The sequence below is a fragment of the Nothobranchius furzeri genome, chromosome 15, assembly GCF_043380555.1.
Source record: "Nothobranchius furzeri strain GRZ-AD chromosome 15, NfurGRZ-RIMD1, whole genome shotgun sequence".
NCBI classification, from domain to species: domain Eukaryota; kingdom Metazoa; phylum Chordata; class Actinopteri; order Cyprinodontiformes; family Nothobranchiidae; genus Nothobranchius; species Nothobranchius furzeri.
This window is the reverse complement of record NC_091755.1, coordinates 50,604,834-50,620,368: the sequence shown is the minus strand read 5'-3', so window position 1 is coordinate 50,620,368 and position 15,535 is coordinate 50,604,834. Positions and strand designations below refer to the sequence as shown.

General features: G+C 43.7%; 1 protein-coding gene across 2 annotated transcripts in view; it reads left to right on the top strand.

The window, feature by feature from the left end:
- The window catches only part of plxna1a (plexin A1a), a 294,975-nt gene that overhangs the window by 163,693 nt on the left and 115,747 nt on the right, over positions 1-15,535 (top strand). For both annotated transcript variants that reach the window (XM_070544978.1, XM_070544977.1), the window contains exon 9: positions 13,278-13,478. In XM_070544978.1, the coding sequence (XP_070401079.1) occupies positions 13,278-13,478 (201 nt within the window). The remainder of the gene's footprint in view (positions 1-13,277; positions 13,479-15,535) is intronic.

The following is a 15,535-nucleotide window of genomic DNA, read 5'->3' as shown; positions in this document are numbered from 1 at the left end:
AAGAGGAACAGTGATTCAAGGCATGAAGGCTGAGGAAGAGAGGAAAAGTCAATATGAAAATTCAGCAGGGTGCCCTAGTCAGCTGGAGTTCATGACTGCAGGCGTCGTCATGGTTAAATAAACCACAAGGCAGGTAGCGACCCGAGGGGGGAGGAAGATCAAATGTGTTGAACAAGTAGACTTGGCAGAAGAGAATTAGATAGGAAACCCCTTTTTGTATTAAACAAGTCTATTTAAGCCACGTCTGCACTAACGCAGATATATAGTTTTTCTGTTTAAAACGATATTTTTGACCTGTTTATAAAAGATGAAATCATCCAACAGTAGGTGAAGAAGCACTCCTCAATGTCAGATAGCTTTATTGACAACGATGAAGAAGCCCTGCGGCGACGTGTAAAAGCTACCGTACGTGAGCTAAGGCTAACGGCAGCGTGCAGCAGCCACATGGGCTAAAGCTAATCGCTATAAACCAATGCAGTGCGGCTCAGTGTGCAGACTAACGATGTAAACATTAGCAGCAGCTGAACAAATGCGTCCAAAAGGTGTGCATGCATGACTTAGTTTCAAGTTGACCAGCAAAATAGGTGAATAGCAGCGTGTACGTGGCGGACGGCACACCGCTGCCTTCCACAGGCGTAATCCTTCCTCCCGAGGGTAAGCCCACACTGACCCCCACTTTAATTATGAATCAAAATACATTTGTTGTTCAGGCTGAGCTCCTTCAAAATCACTGTTGGTCTTTCTTTTTCTCTTTTTTATATACTTAAGTTCACAATCAGCATTACTAGCTGCACAGAGATGGAACAGATGAGAGCTTGTGTAAAAGTCTAAACAAAAAAATAGTCGGCTCTAAAAATGTCTCCTACTTTTTGAAGTGAATAATGAGTCAATCGTGCCGTTTTACTTCCTGGAATGAGTTGTTCAGAACTGTAACAGCCACACTCCCGCTAACGCCAGAGGCGTATTACCATAGTAAGTGTAGTAAATGCTCACTACCGTAAACACCCAAGAAAACCAGGATGTGACGATGTTTTTATCTACTTATCAACTTTCTGTGAATGAGTCACGCTGATCCGTAGCAACAGCCATGAAACTCATGGAACGGTAGTGCAAGAGTAACTTTTTGTTTATAAAAATGGATTGCAGCACCCACATTGAACCACAGGATTTCATTCCTACTTCATTCTTACATAATGCACCTTTAAACTAAAACAGTTTTTTTTTTTGTCCAACATTTTAAAATGGGCCATTTTTTGTCTTTGTGAGTTTTTTCTTGTACTTTTCTGTTGCAAGTAAGTTATCATGAAGTTAGAAATCCCCTTAGGATCTTTTTACTTGTTCACAATTTACATTTCACATAATTGTCACTGCTGCAACTCCAGTGAGGTGGTCAATGGAAGATGATGAAAGGACCAGTTAAGGGATGGATTCCTTCCGATGTTTGCATCACCTGGTGCTTGTCCTGTGTTCCTGAATGGTAAGGCAGGAAACACACTTTCCTCGTGTGCAGTCATTTACATCATCTTACCCAGAACACGGGTTAAACGGATTCTTCTCTCTATTTCAGATACTTGTATAAGACGAGCTAATGACCTTGCACGTTTGGACTTCCGAAGTACAACGTTTGCAGATGACACTTCTTTTAACTGACCTCATCTTGCATAGATGAGTCGTTTGGTAGTCTTTCAGTTGTTTCCTTGCAAATTACCTTTAAATTCACTAAACGTGCAGGAAGGTTGGTCTGTTTTGCAGTTTTTCTGATGTACTTAGTTTATATTTGGACCTTTTTTCCCGGTTTTCCAATTCAAGAGCTTCAGTATGAATAATACGTTTCGGGAAATCAAAGGTTTTCTAAACATCTTAAGTAGCAGGCTGGAGTGTGTGCGTTTACAGATAGTAGAGAAAGCCGCTCAAAACCTAATAGAGATTTCACACAGTTAGTTCGGAGGAGCAGCTCAGACTAATTTCTTTCTGAAGGCTTACCTTCCCCGTCTTTGATCACAACATCTGTGTTTGGCCCCAAGGCTACTGTAAAACACTCCACAGGCCTGAGCTCCGGTTTACTGCACAAAGCCAGAGGGCAAGATTTAGCTCCGGATTGGTGTCAGAGTGTGTGTGTTGGTGTGTGGGAGGCAGTGATTGTGTATATGTTTGGGCCGTGTGTGTATTCTGTTCATATTGAGCTGCATGTAGCAGTTGTGAGCCTACACGCGTCCGTATTACTTATCTGGGAGTTGGTTGAGATGGATATTGGTGCGTATGACTCCAGTGCCTCTCTCTGTTGGGAACTTGACCTCTTCCACTCTAATCTCCCACTTTAATAAACAGGTGCACTGCTCTCCGGGACCTCGCCTCCTCACATCCTCCCTCCTGTTCTTCCTTCTCTCTTCACCTCTCTTCCTGTCTTATCTAGCGGTTTATCGCCACACATCCTCTTTATCACTAATGCATGGTGCAGCTAATTTAGATCCCAACAAGACATTTCTCTAGATGATTTGTCGGAGTTGTTTCGAGAGTTGTCGAGCTACATCGACTGGAAGTAATCAACAAATGGGAATTTTTTAATGGGAAAAAAACAAAACAAAATGCATGCACGACTGTTATTCCAGTCAGAACTGTACGTAAAGGAGGGTGAAAGCGAGGAGAACAAGGATGCTGCAGAGAATGTAAAAAAAAAAAACACATCAAGTGCGAGAAGAGAGAGCAGAGAAAGAGAGGCATTAGAGGAATCCCCCAGGTAGGAGATTGTTGTGTCTCATTGTGTTGAACTACTCCACTATCTGATGCAGACTCAGCTCTGACACCTGTCACCACTCCTAATGAAACAGCTCCCACAATCCTCTGCTCCCAAATCTTTTGTTCACTCCCTGCCTCCTTTGTGTGCATCCCCTCTCTTTTCCTCTTATGGGTTTGTGCAGTTGTGTCTTTTGTACATGCACGCAAGCTCTGTGTGAGCGATGCTTTGTATGCGTGCTTTGGCACACAACAGCACGTACTTCATACTATGTCTGTGTTCGCTCTGATGAGACTGAACGAAGTAAATATGTAGCAGTTTAAACCTCTTCATGCAGAGTTGGAGCCGTAGTTTGAGTTCAGTCAAACCTTATCAAAGGCATCAACCTTTAACTATGATTCTTCTTGTCTCCTCGTTTCTCAACTCCGTGCAACAATGGGGGGGTCGGGGGTCATGGGTTGCAAAAACAGAAGTGACCAACTGAGAATCTGCAAAGAGAGAATCATCATATGATTTATACGAGGCAGTCCTCTCCACCTGTGGACGGCGTGGCTACCCTGACGGATCTATCTCCTATTAGCTCGTGTATTAGCGGCTCTGTTGTGAACCTTCGGATCAAGCGTGATGGATTCCCGGGCCACCTATTTGTGAAGTCTTGTGTTTTTCAATTGCGACGGATTACTAAGCTGAGACCCACATTGAGATAAAAGCTGATTGAATCTGTAATACGTGCTGTTGTCACTTCACGACAGGACTGTTCAAAGTCTTCACTGATGGGCATTAAAGGAACAATATGTAGGAATTCTACAGGAGAATAATCACAAAACAGTCTGAAGTCTCAATCATGTAAGAAGAAAGGTTAAACTGGAGCAGATTTCCATCTCAGTTTTTCTCCTTTCAAAATGATCAAAGAGCACTCATTGGGTGGCGCAGTCTGCACTGAGCCAATGCAGGCAGCTAACGGTGGATTAGAAGCAAGTAGGTGGCTCTAAAAATATCTTAAGCGCATTTTATTAATATTAATAATTGTATTAATATTAGAGTGAAATGCATGTGTGAAGTGAATCATGAGTCAATCGTGGCGTTTTACTTCCTTTAATGAGTCGTTCAGAACTATAACAGCAAGATAGCTAACAACTGCACTTCCTCTAACGCTGGAGAATGCAACCGTAATAAGTGTAGTAAGTGCTCCCTATCATTAAAACATCCAAGAGTGCTAACATCAGGTATGACAATGTATTTATCTACTTGTCAACTTACCTTGTATGACTCATCTTTACTCATAAAAAAAAAATATCTTCTGGCGCGGGCTGCGCAGTGGCGCAGTGGTTCGAGCTGTTGCCTTGCAGCAAGAAGGTCCTGGGTTCGCTTCCCAGCCTGGGATCTTTCTGCATGGAGTTTGCATGTTCTCCCTGTGCATGCGTGGGATCTCTCCGGGTGCTCTGGCTTCCTCCCACAGTCCAAAAACATGACTGTTATGTTGATTGGCCTGTCTACATTGTCCTTAGGTGTGAGTGTGAGTGTGTGTGTGTGTGTGTGTGTGTGTGTGTGTGTGTGTGTGTGTGTGTGTGTGTGTGTGTGTGTGTGTGTGTGTGTGTGTGTGTGTGTGTGTGTTTGTCCTGTGTGTCTCTGTGTTTCCCTGCAATGGACTGGCTCTCTGTCCTGGGTGTATCCCGCCTGATTGCCCATTGTCCGCTGGAGATAGCCCCCCCCCCCACCGTGACCCTACATGGACATGCGGGTTCAGACAATGGATGGATGGATGGATCTTTTGGCGCTTATCGATAACCGGGAAAACCCACGAAACTTACGAAAGGGAGCAAGAGACTCACTTTTTGTTGAGAAAAATGGTCTGCAGTACCAAACTTTGACCACAGGATGTCATTCTTACCTCTTTCTTGCACATTGCTCCTTTAGCAAAGCTTCTCTTGCACGCCTCTACCAGGTCCAAAATGTGGCTGCCAGGTTTTTCTGATCGGTCTGAAGGGATTTCCCACCAGTTTCTTTTAGGATCCAATTTATCTTATTTGTTTTTAAGTCTTTAAATGATCTTGCCTCTCCCTTACCTATCAGAGGTGCTCTGTTAAAATCACTTACTCAGGTTGGTTGACCACGTGCTCTTGTGTGTTTCAAAGAGCTGCCTTAAATCTGGGGGCGAGTGTATGCTCTTAAGCTCTGGAATGAGCTCCCTCACCCTGTGAAGTGTTCCCCATGACTGAAGCACATCTTAAGACTTATGTTTTAACTCAGTTTTTAACTTATCTTGATATCTGTGTGTGCTGTTTGGTTTAAGGTTGAGTTTTAGTCTATTTTATGCTCTTTCTTTGTGCCGGATCCTTTTAGAATTTGGCTTTATTCTTAATATTCTTATTTTATTCGTGGTTTTAAGATGTTTTTTCTGTGATTGTGCTCTCATTTTTATTTCCCACTTCGGTCACCTCTAAAGAACTCTTTAATGAACTGGTATAGTTATTGTATTGAATTGAACTGTGCGGCTTGTACAGGTGAAACTTGAAAATTAGAATATGGTGCAAAAGTCCATTTATTTCAGTCATTCAGCTTAGACTGAGAGACCGTCTAAAGGCTCTGGAACTTTCTGCAGGTGATACATTAGCTAATTAGAGACTATTTGAATATTCTAATAGTCTGGCATTGTGAATTTGGGGTTTCCACAAGCTGGAAGCCATAATCATCACAATTATAACAAATAAAGGCTTGAAATATCTGACTTTGAATGAAATGACTATCTCATATTAGCTTCATCTTTGAATTACTGAAATTCTAATTTTTCGAGTTTCACCTGTCTATCAGTAGATCAGCATGGTTGTTATTAGTGCATTTGCATACCTTTAGCTCCTTTTTACTGGCTGATGATTAAGAGATTGCACCGTTTTGCTCTCTTGGTTTATCCAGTGTTGTTTTTCATATTAATCGAGGTTAGAATCAGTTCATTAGCAGTCTGTTGGCATCTGTGACTGCTTTAAATTTTGACTGTCAGCCTCACTAACCATCTACTTCACTGAGCTACCAGGCATTGATTCCATTTCTTATCAGTCTTTACTTCCCTGATTACTTTCCTCCTACTCTTTGGAAAAATATTAGCTTTCTGTGGAAGAACTCACATGTATATTACCCATTTAGTTGTCACGAAAAAGTGCACAACGGAGTCGGCTGTTAAAATGTGGTAAACTCATGCCAGTGCTACGAAGATCCCATAAAGGTTGCCTTTATGCGGCAAACACACATGGAAAATAACGTACCAAACGTTCCATGGGAAATAAAGGAGTTTGGGGGGGGGGGGGGGGGGGGGCATTATGCATTAACACCTTAATTCCAAAGACCAATCTGCAAATCATTAGCTGCATCAATGAGGTCCTAGTGCAAGACTTTTGGCACAGTTAAACATTAGTTTGTTCTACCTGATTAGATGTAGCCTGGCAAGCCATCCTATATATGTGAATTTATAGTCTGGCAACGACTCATTGGGTCTGTTGTGAGACAGAACCTACGGTTGTCTCAACAGTCTCCACAGATTTCTACACCGGGAGTGAAAAAAATTAGCTCTGCTGGTCGGTCTAAAGCCTGAGTCATGCTTCTGCGTCTGCGTCAGAGCGGAGACACGCAACGCCATTATCCATCCTTGTGGGCCTGCTGGAGAGCCCCCGCAAGGACGGACAGAGTCGAGCTCTCTTTTCTTAACATCCGTCCGTCGAGACGGAGAACGCAAGCTTGTGATTGGTCAGGGCACCGCTGTCGTCTACACTGCCGCCATTTCGCCCTCAAAAACATAAATAGAGCCGAGGATAACTAGCGGCAAACACGGAGAAGCTTGAAGAATACCTCACGGAAAAACTCTAATTCCCCCGTGACTGGAGGACTGAAAAGATGCGCAGCAAGTGTTTTATTTGTGGACGGAAATGACAGGAAACGTGGGTTTAGAGGTGGCAAGCGCATGAAGAGGTGGAAGAGAATGAGAGACAAATTTGTCCGTGTTAAAAAGTCTCTTATATACAAAAACACAATATAAACACACTATCTTGGACCGAATTCATGACAGGATACCACAGAACAGCGCTACGCCCTCTGCTGTCCTGGCGGGGAATTGCTTTGCAACGCTCCCCAGGAGACGGAGAAGTATGAGGGCAAAATGTCTCCGTCCATGCGTGTCTCTCCCTTTTGGAGCTGACGGAGAAGCACGACTCAGGCTTAACCGTGCTACATTGTAGCCTCAGCAAGTCTAACATTGGCCAAGAGAATTTTAGATCCAGCCAATTGTAGAGCTTTTTGAGATATCGGGCGGGCTTAGCACTAGAGCTGTAACAGATAAAAACTACAATGATGGAGGCGGTTCAGGAACGATGCTCGTTTGGAATGGCTTTGGTATGAATTTTGGACAATTTAGACTTGGGCTTTTCTTTGAGACATGAGCAGAGGTACTTTACTTTAAAAAAACGATGTAATTGCTTTTTATTCTTCTTTTTCCTTTTTCTCTTCTTTTCATTCATTAATTTTTTCCCTTGAGCTAAAAAACACAATTTCCTTTGTTTTTCTTTATTCAAAAACAAACGTAAGAGTTGTTTTATTGCGTTGCATCAAAAAAATATACAGCGACTTAAATCCTCTACTGTAATACAAAGAAAAAGACACTCCTTCAAAATGTTTTTCACCAACACACAAACAATTCTGCCTTGGAAGGACATATGACGGCTCCATGCCCCAAACAAAAACAACGTGTAACTGAATTTCATTTACTGAAGCAGATTTTAACTGTTTGAAAAGCAGAATTCATTGCAGAGCTTGTATGCTGATGAAACATGAATTCCAGCTGACAGTTCCATTATTGTCCCATTGTTTTTCTTCAGGCTGAATAAACACGTAGGCGATAGAATTTGCTTCACTTATTATAGTGTAAAGCTGCTGTTTTAGGTTGAAGAGCAGCCAAGAGATGGTGATTTAAAGTGCTGAATCCCCACTTATCTCACTTTATTCCACTGGACTGTGTTACAATTCAAAGATACTTTATTAATCCCAGAGGGAAATTACCGTACCGTGCAGCACAGTGCCCCCCATTCTCCTAAGAGAAGCTGCCCCAGGCTCTCGGTTTTGTGCACACCGAAGGAATAAGACCGTCCTTTGGTGGATTATTTTAGGCCAAAACACGTCTAATATCTATAAAAGCCTCATTAATGTGCGGGGAGGGGGGTAGTCCGAATTGGCTTGTACTCTCTTTAATGATTTAGTGCTACATTCAATATTCAGTGTTTAATAAAAAAGCAGAGTTGATCCTCATGAGTGTTGATAATTTGTAAGAGAGGGTTTTAGGCGAGTCGATGTCAGCAGAAGAACAAAGGAGGATTGTGGATTAGTACCCAGTGTGGTGGAAGGCTGTCGGGGAGGAAATGATTCTTAATGATGGATCAAAGTGCTAAAAGCACATTTGACCACCACTGATTCACAAATTATATTATTTTGCCCTTTCAAGGAAGGTCTCAAGTCGGGATCTGAGCTGAGGGTGTCCCTATGTGATGAAAAGTCACATTATTATCCACTCTGAGCTAGGGATGAGCCGGATACTCGTTTCAGACAAGTATCCGGTACGGATAAAGCATTTTTGACGAGTACGAGCATGAAACGAGTAAAACTCGTAAATATCTGTAATCGTGCTGAAGGAAAATCCTCATTGGGTAACTGACTGTCTTCACGCTCTGTGATTGGCCAGTCAAATAGAGCGCCACCCCTCCCTACACACAAAACTCTGCAGCTGGGAGCTCACAGCTCAGTCCACGTCTGGTCCATCCACGCATACACACACACACACACACACACACACACACACACACACACACCTCTCTGTGCTTGCTTCACTGTTCACGTTTCTTCAGTACTCCCTAGGTTTTCTTCAGTTTGCTTCTTTTTAAAGTTACTTTAAAGTTATTTAAAGTTACTTTTTTCGTAACGTACGTGGTGCATTTGACAAAACAGAGCTGAAAACGGCTCGTGCTGCGTCAGTCAATGCCTCCTCTCTGGTCGGGTTATTTTTTACTCTCTCTCTCTCTCTCCTCTTCCTCAGGATCCACACCCTGTTTCCTATTCACTCTCTCTCTTTCTTTACATTTTTTAATCACAATTGTAAATTTTGTGCTAATTTCAAATATATTTTAATCATTTTCTAAATTCTTTTTTCTATTTTACATGTTTTGTTTTTGTGAAGTGCCTCGTGATTTTTATCTTGAGAGGCACTATAGAAAATAAATTTTCTTCTCTCTCTTAATTCATGCACTTAAATATTAATGTTCTGATTTTATTGAAAAACTTGTTCTGGAACAGTTCCTTTACTATTGTGATCAAAAACATTTAATCTCAATTCTGAGGCTGCTCTGTAAATAGTTTTCAAATAAACAATACACATAGCAACTTCTGATCAGACTTAAAATAACGTATTGGTTAAACCACACCCACTTCTGGTTAAACCACACCCACTTCCGGGTTAGGCCACGCCCACTCCGAGTACAGATACGGATACAGATCATTTAGATCAGGGATTCCCAAAGTGGGGTGCGCGAGCTGCCGCTAGGGGGTGCGCGAGGTGAAAAGTGTAATGGCTGCGGAGCTCAGAGAAGTCTGTCATATGTCACCATTAGCGTAGAAACTCATTTGTGGGTGGGCCAAAGAAAAAGTAAGTGGGCCCAATAAATGTAATTGAAAACAAGTATATTTTTGCGCGCGTGTGTGTCCTCCACATGTGCCCTAGCTTCATAATAACAATGCGCCGAGCTTCAGCAATCTGGCCTGCGCACGCTGATATGTTCTGTATTTGATCATTTTTAACGCTGTTGGAGGAATCTGACGGTGGCGAGTCATTCTGGCAGATTGTAATTAACAACTGTCTCATGCAGGTGTTCTGACATTGTAAACCTCACACACAGAACATGGCGGATGTAACAAAATAACAAGAAATGATTCCCATTCAGGCTATTGACAGCGCGCTGAAGATCTGAAGGTCAGAGTGCGTCTGTCAGAGGTCAGACGCGTTCCAGCGGAACCACGGCTCACGGGTGCACAAGTGAGCACATCTGGGCTGGGCAGAAGTCATTTTACAACATTGGTTTAAATAGCGCGAGACGCGGTGACTTGAGCGGCTGTGCCGCGCGCGCGTGCGCGCGCACACACACAGATTCAATAAGCGCACACGCTGCTTTAACTCCGGCGCGCCGGCAGACTGAAGGCAGAAATGAACGCTGCCTCCACCGTGATAACAACTTTTAAGAGGTTATTTTTCATTCAAGGTCAAATTAAGATATTAGCTTCTGGGATGAGTTGGGTCCGCTACAGCCAGTGACTCCTCATGAACCTGACCACAAGTCCTGTTACTGCAGCATTTGCTATTCCAGTCAGCGTGGCAGCGGATCGCAGATTCAGCCTCACCATAAAACAGCAATAAGTCTGTCTGAGGTAAAAGTGAACATCATGGCTATATCTGGTCCCCTATTGACATTTGATTACGCACAAGTAGGTGATCAGCTCAGGTTTACACAGAGCAGAAGGAAGGAGAGAGCTCTGGCCGCACAGGTTAAACATTCCTACTTTAAGGAAACTGTTAAATTGCATTGTTTATGTGCTACCTGGGCACTCTAAATATTTATTTAAAATGAAATCAGAGGAAATTGTAATGGTATCGAATGTTTATTAATTACTATTTAAAAAATGAAAGTGATGGGGAATTTTTTTTAACCCTGTCTGTTTAGCTTGACATCTGATATATGTGTATATATATATAGAGCCATGCCCCGATATGGGGGCTGGGGGGGGGGGGGGTGCGTCGACATGGTCGGGACATAGAAGGGGGTGTGCAGCTAAATAAGTTTGGGAACCACTGATTTAGATGGTTGAACAGATACAGATCGTGGTGTACTCGCTCATCCCTAGTCTGAGCCGAGGAGCACGTCTTACCGGCCACGAGTCAAACGCAACGTTCAGCCTTTCTGTTGCTACTCCAAGACATTCTGAAAAATTCTAAATTCCAACCATAAACACCCTTTAAATAAAGCATTAAAAATCACAAAATCAGGTTTTTCAAAATAAAATAATCAGGAACCTTCAATTCTGGTTTTGATATCAGTGCATTCCTAGTGAAAGATGTTTTGTTCTTCTGCAAACAAACTCATCTCACTCCCATTCATATCTTGTCTCATCGTTGTAAAACAAGAACACCTTGTCTTCTTTCATCCACTGAGTCTCTTGCCAGTGTAGGAGGTAATTCTCTAATCCCCTCAGAGTGGAGAGTGCATGCCCAAGCTGACATAGACTTCTATTACATGCAGGCTAAATAATCATAACTAGAAGTGAAGGATCTTTACTTTTTACCTCTCCTTTATAAAACAAAGAAACATGAAAAATCACGTTTTACTCGTCTTACTCTGTTAACTCGTTCGTTGCCAGCCGTTTCCTGATCGCTAAAGCCCTTCGCTGCCAGCGTTTCTCACCGTTTTTACAGCTTTCTTAGAGTCACAGAATGTTGCGCGCTAGGATGATGTCGACACCAAAACAACCAAAGCAAAGTGGAGACTCACCTCTTACATCAGGAAGAATCCGCGCGCTTCGAGCATTATCCGTTCTTTCATAATCCGTTGTTGAATTGTGATCGGCAGAAGCTTTTCCGGTTCGCACCTCACTTTTTTTTACAGCAGTGGCCCAAAACGATCTCCTAACACATGGATTTTCTGCTTCCTGATCACGTGACGTATGCGGATGAAGGTCGGCTTCAGAGCTGAGATGTTTGTTCTCACGGTGCAGGGGCTCGTTCCGACCCCCACACAGTAAAAACTTTAGTCGTCATTGGCAGCGAATGAGTTAACGACTTATTTAGAAATGTGGCTTCTAGCTTTTGCACTGCATACCTTTTAGTCTGTTAGGTGACCCGTGTTGGGTTACCATGTTGACAATAATAAGCCACTGGAAGCACCTTTAACATTTCTTACTACCTTGATTTTCTTTACACGATCAATGTCTGAGGTGTAAATCACAAATTTCAGCACTGATGAGGTGGATTGTGATTCAGCGTTTGCCGATACCTCATATTCAGTCAGAATACCATTTGAAATTTATTCCATTCATGTTCCACTAATTACTATGAAATGAGAAGTGACTGAGCACAATAGGCGTGTTTCTGGTATCGGAGCTTTAGGGTAATTTTATCGGAACTTCACGGCATGTGCGTTTCTCCACTTGAGTGGGCTGACCGATACCGGGCCGTTTTCAGGAACCAACAAAGTACCCGAGCTGGGGAAGGTACTTGGAATGGCCCGGTGGAGTCGCTGAGTGGAACTTTTGGTTTGCTCCCGCTGATTGACTCAGTAGGAAATGACATTGGCAGACGAAACAAATGGTGTTTGTAAAGTTGGAAGAGTTGAAGTGGAATCGACGGAAATGACGAAAAACAAAGTTCACCTTCTCAGTGGCATAGAGGTAGATTGTTCCTGTAGTGGAAACACAGCTTTTTCTTTCCCAGGGGAGAGAGGATTTCTTTACTGGCCGTTTTCTCACTGCTCACCATGATTCCACTAGCTTCTGCATTTCCACCTTGCCTGCTGCTGGTGGTTGGAGGGACCGGTAGTAGTGATGGGAATTCCGGTTCCCAAGTGGCTCCTCAGATTTTCTGTTGCGTAGAGTACATTTATAACCAAAATAATGCAAAACTATATGTAAAATAATTTACTAATGTAAAAATGCAATATATCAAATATTCATCATTTCTATGGATTTAATAACTGAACACTTTAAGAAATCTCCACTTTCCGACTGCTGTCGCTCATTTTCTCATTGTCTTTGTCACACTCCCTCTCGCTCACCCTTTTCCTCCTCCTCATTCCCTCTCGTCTCCCTCCCCCCGCGTGTGCTCTGCTGTGAGTCTGAGTCTGATCCTCCCTCTTCCCCGCACCTACTGCTCTGTGTGGACAGTGGACACGCAGTTACACATGTTGACCAATCGCCTGTAGCTTTCACCAAAGCAAGAGGGGAGGGTGCAGGGGAGGGGACAGCTCCCAATGACGAGCCGGCTCCCGTTGTTCACTTCAAAGAGCCGGCTCTTAGAGCTGGTTCGTTCGCGACCGACACATCACTAACCGGTAGCGCCAGTGTTGGACTGACTTCGCCTCTGTCAGTCCGCGCCAGGGCAGCTGCGGCTACAGTGTGAATGGGTGAATGACTGGTTGTTTTGTAAAGCACCTTGGGGGGTTGTGGAACTCTAAGAAGGCACTATACAGGCCATTTACCACTTTTGTTGATGTGCAGGAACAGGTGGAAAGCAGCATGAGAGCAGAACTTCAAAATAAAGCAATTTTCAAAATAAAAATTGCGTTTGCTAAATAGTTATTCAATGTTTGCGTTTTGGATTGATGACCATAGAATCAATGTATGAAAGTGTTGTTCCACTCCTAGAAAATACATTTTCTTCATCAGGATGTTTGGTGCATTTTGCATTAGTCTACACCAAAAAGTCGATGGAATTCCTAACAGTAGCTGCATCTTTTTTCTTCTTGTCCAGGAGTGTCCTCAGATCCTGCCCTCCACCCAGATTTATATTCCTGCCGGAGTAATGAGGCCGGTCACTTTGCTGGCTCAGAACCTGCCGCAGCCTCAGTCCGGACAGAGAAACTACGAGTGCATCTTCCACATCCAGGGAAACTCGCACAGCGTCCCCGCTCTGAGGTTCAACAGCTCCAGCATACAGTGTCAGAAGACCACGGTAAGAGTAGCAGCACACACACACACCACAGTGCACCGCATAGCAAAACAGCCATAGTGCAGCGATTAGGAGGCTTCACAGCTGGCTGGTTTGCAGCGTGAGGCGTAGGAGCTGGCAGGCATGAACACATGAAGCTGAGGCATAAGGCCACAGCGACTGAGTGTTGCAAAGTCACTCTTTCTTCATTCCAGCTACTGATTCCAGCCTCTCAGCTCTCAGTCCAACTGTCTCCACTAATAGGGAGCAACCATTGCAGAAATGTACATTTCCTGAGGTCCAATGAGGACGTGATGCTGGGGTGGGGGGTGGGGGTGGGGGGGAATTATGATTCAGATTATTGTCTGATCAACATGCGAGGCGTAGGCTGCGGCACGGTGATTGGCCAGATAGCAGGACGTAGCAGACTAACGGCTGCAGGAACTAATGTGTGGCTTTGGCAGCTCCGCAGATCCCCCCCCCCCCCCCCCCCCCCCCCTCCCTTTTACCTCAGCTTGTCACACACCTGTCAGTCGCTGCGGCTCATTTAACCGACTTCTGCGTCACCATTAGCTCACTTTGCTGATCGGCAGCCACTTGCTGTTTTTGAACTCCACCGAATTCCCTACAAAAGAAAGCGTGAGCGCCAGCCGTGTGATCCTTGAATTCTTTGTTCCTCTGATGTTGGACGGTGACTCCAAGAAAAGTTAAGAGGCAAATTACAGAAGTTGATTTCCAGATCGTAATGACGGCTCCTACGGTTCTTTTGTGATCTGGAAATGTAAATCATGCATATTCGGTCACTTGTGTTTCTCTAATTGCTTCATGCCGGTGATTGTGCTTTTAGATCCGACTTCTGGGGTTGTTATTACGGGCTTTTTTTGGACGGATTAGCCCTTAATGACACGACTGCTCAAAAGCCTTTTGAATATTGAATGAGCTGTAAAAACACTTAAGTGCTGCACATGAAGTTGAATATTTAAATATGATGGTTTTAAAGGAATACTGCCCCTCACTCGCATTACCCTAAACAACATTTCTGTTTTTAAGCTACAGTCAAACTTACTGTTAGATGTGATTCTCTACATTATTCCCAGTTTTTTCTGATACTTGTCGTGCAACAGACAAGTAAAAAGTATACATTTTATTCCACTGTGGGGGTGTGAGTGTGTTCAGAGAGACTTCTCCGACGTTGCAGTTGGTTTTGGAGCAGTGTGCAGTTTTCATTCCCTGTGTTGCGATACATTCATTACTACCCCTCTACTGCTGTGAATTGCTGATGCTGGAGGACTTCCTCTGCAAAACTCCAACGAAACCAAGTGAATCACACTTACACACACGTACTCTCACATTTATTACTTTTTTTCCTTCGTGCACATCGATGTTTTGTAAAATTCCAACCGTATCTCCGCGGGAGTCGAGGAAAGTAGGAAACCTGCAGGTCTCAATGCAACTTTGCAGCTGCTGAATGAGGTAGACGTCGAAGGCTGAACCGCGTGTTTGCCTCTGCGCCCACATTCACACATCCGTGTGATGTTGAGGTGGAATGAGCAAGCCCCCCCCCCCCCCCCCCCCCCCCGCCTATCTGCTCGTCAGGTGGGACCGTGATAGGATCCAATTAAGGGAGCTGTAGATAAAATGATGATAAATTGCAGTGGTGTTGTAGACAGACGGACACACACGCACACACACGCACACACACACACACACACACACACTGCTTGGCAAATGGGAGAGAAGGAAGCCGAAAAGACAAACTGAGCCAAAGGGGAGGTAGGGGAATTAGGTGCGGACAATGACGATGTAACAAAGAGTGTGATGGAAGAAGGAGGACGAGAAAAGAGAAAATGGGAATAATCCAAAAAGCAGCCCAAGCTCAACAAGCCAGTCTGGGGAAAACAAACAAATACGATAAAACAGATGGAGATAAAAGGATTTTTTTTATTTTAAAAGCTGTGAAACAAAGAAAAGAATGAGTCAGAAAAAAGTAGAACTATGATGTTAAACAGAACAGCAGAGGGTTGGGCCGTTGGGACTGTAAGGGTTCTGTACAACACTGTTAATCCATGCAATCCTGGTTT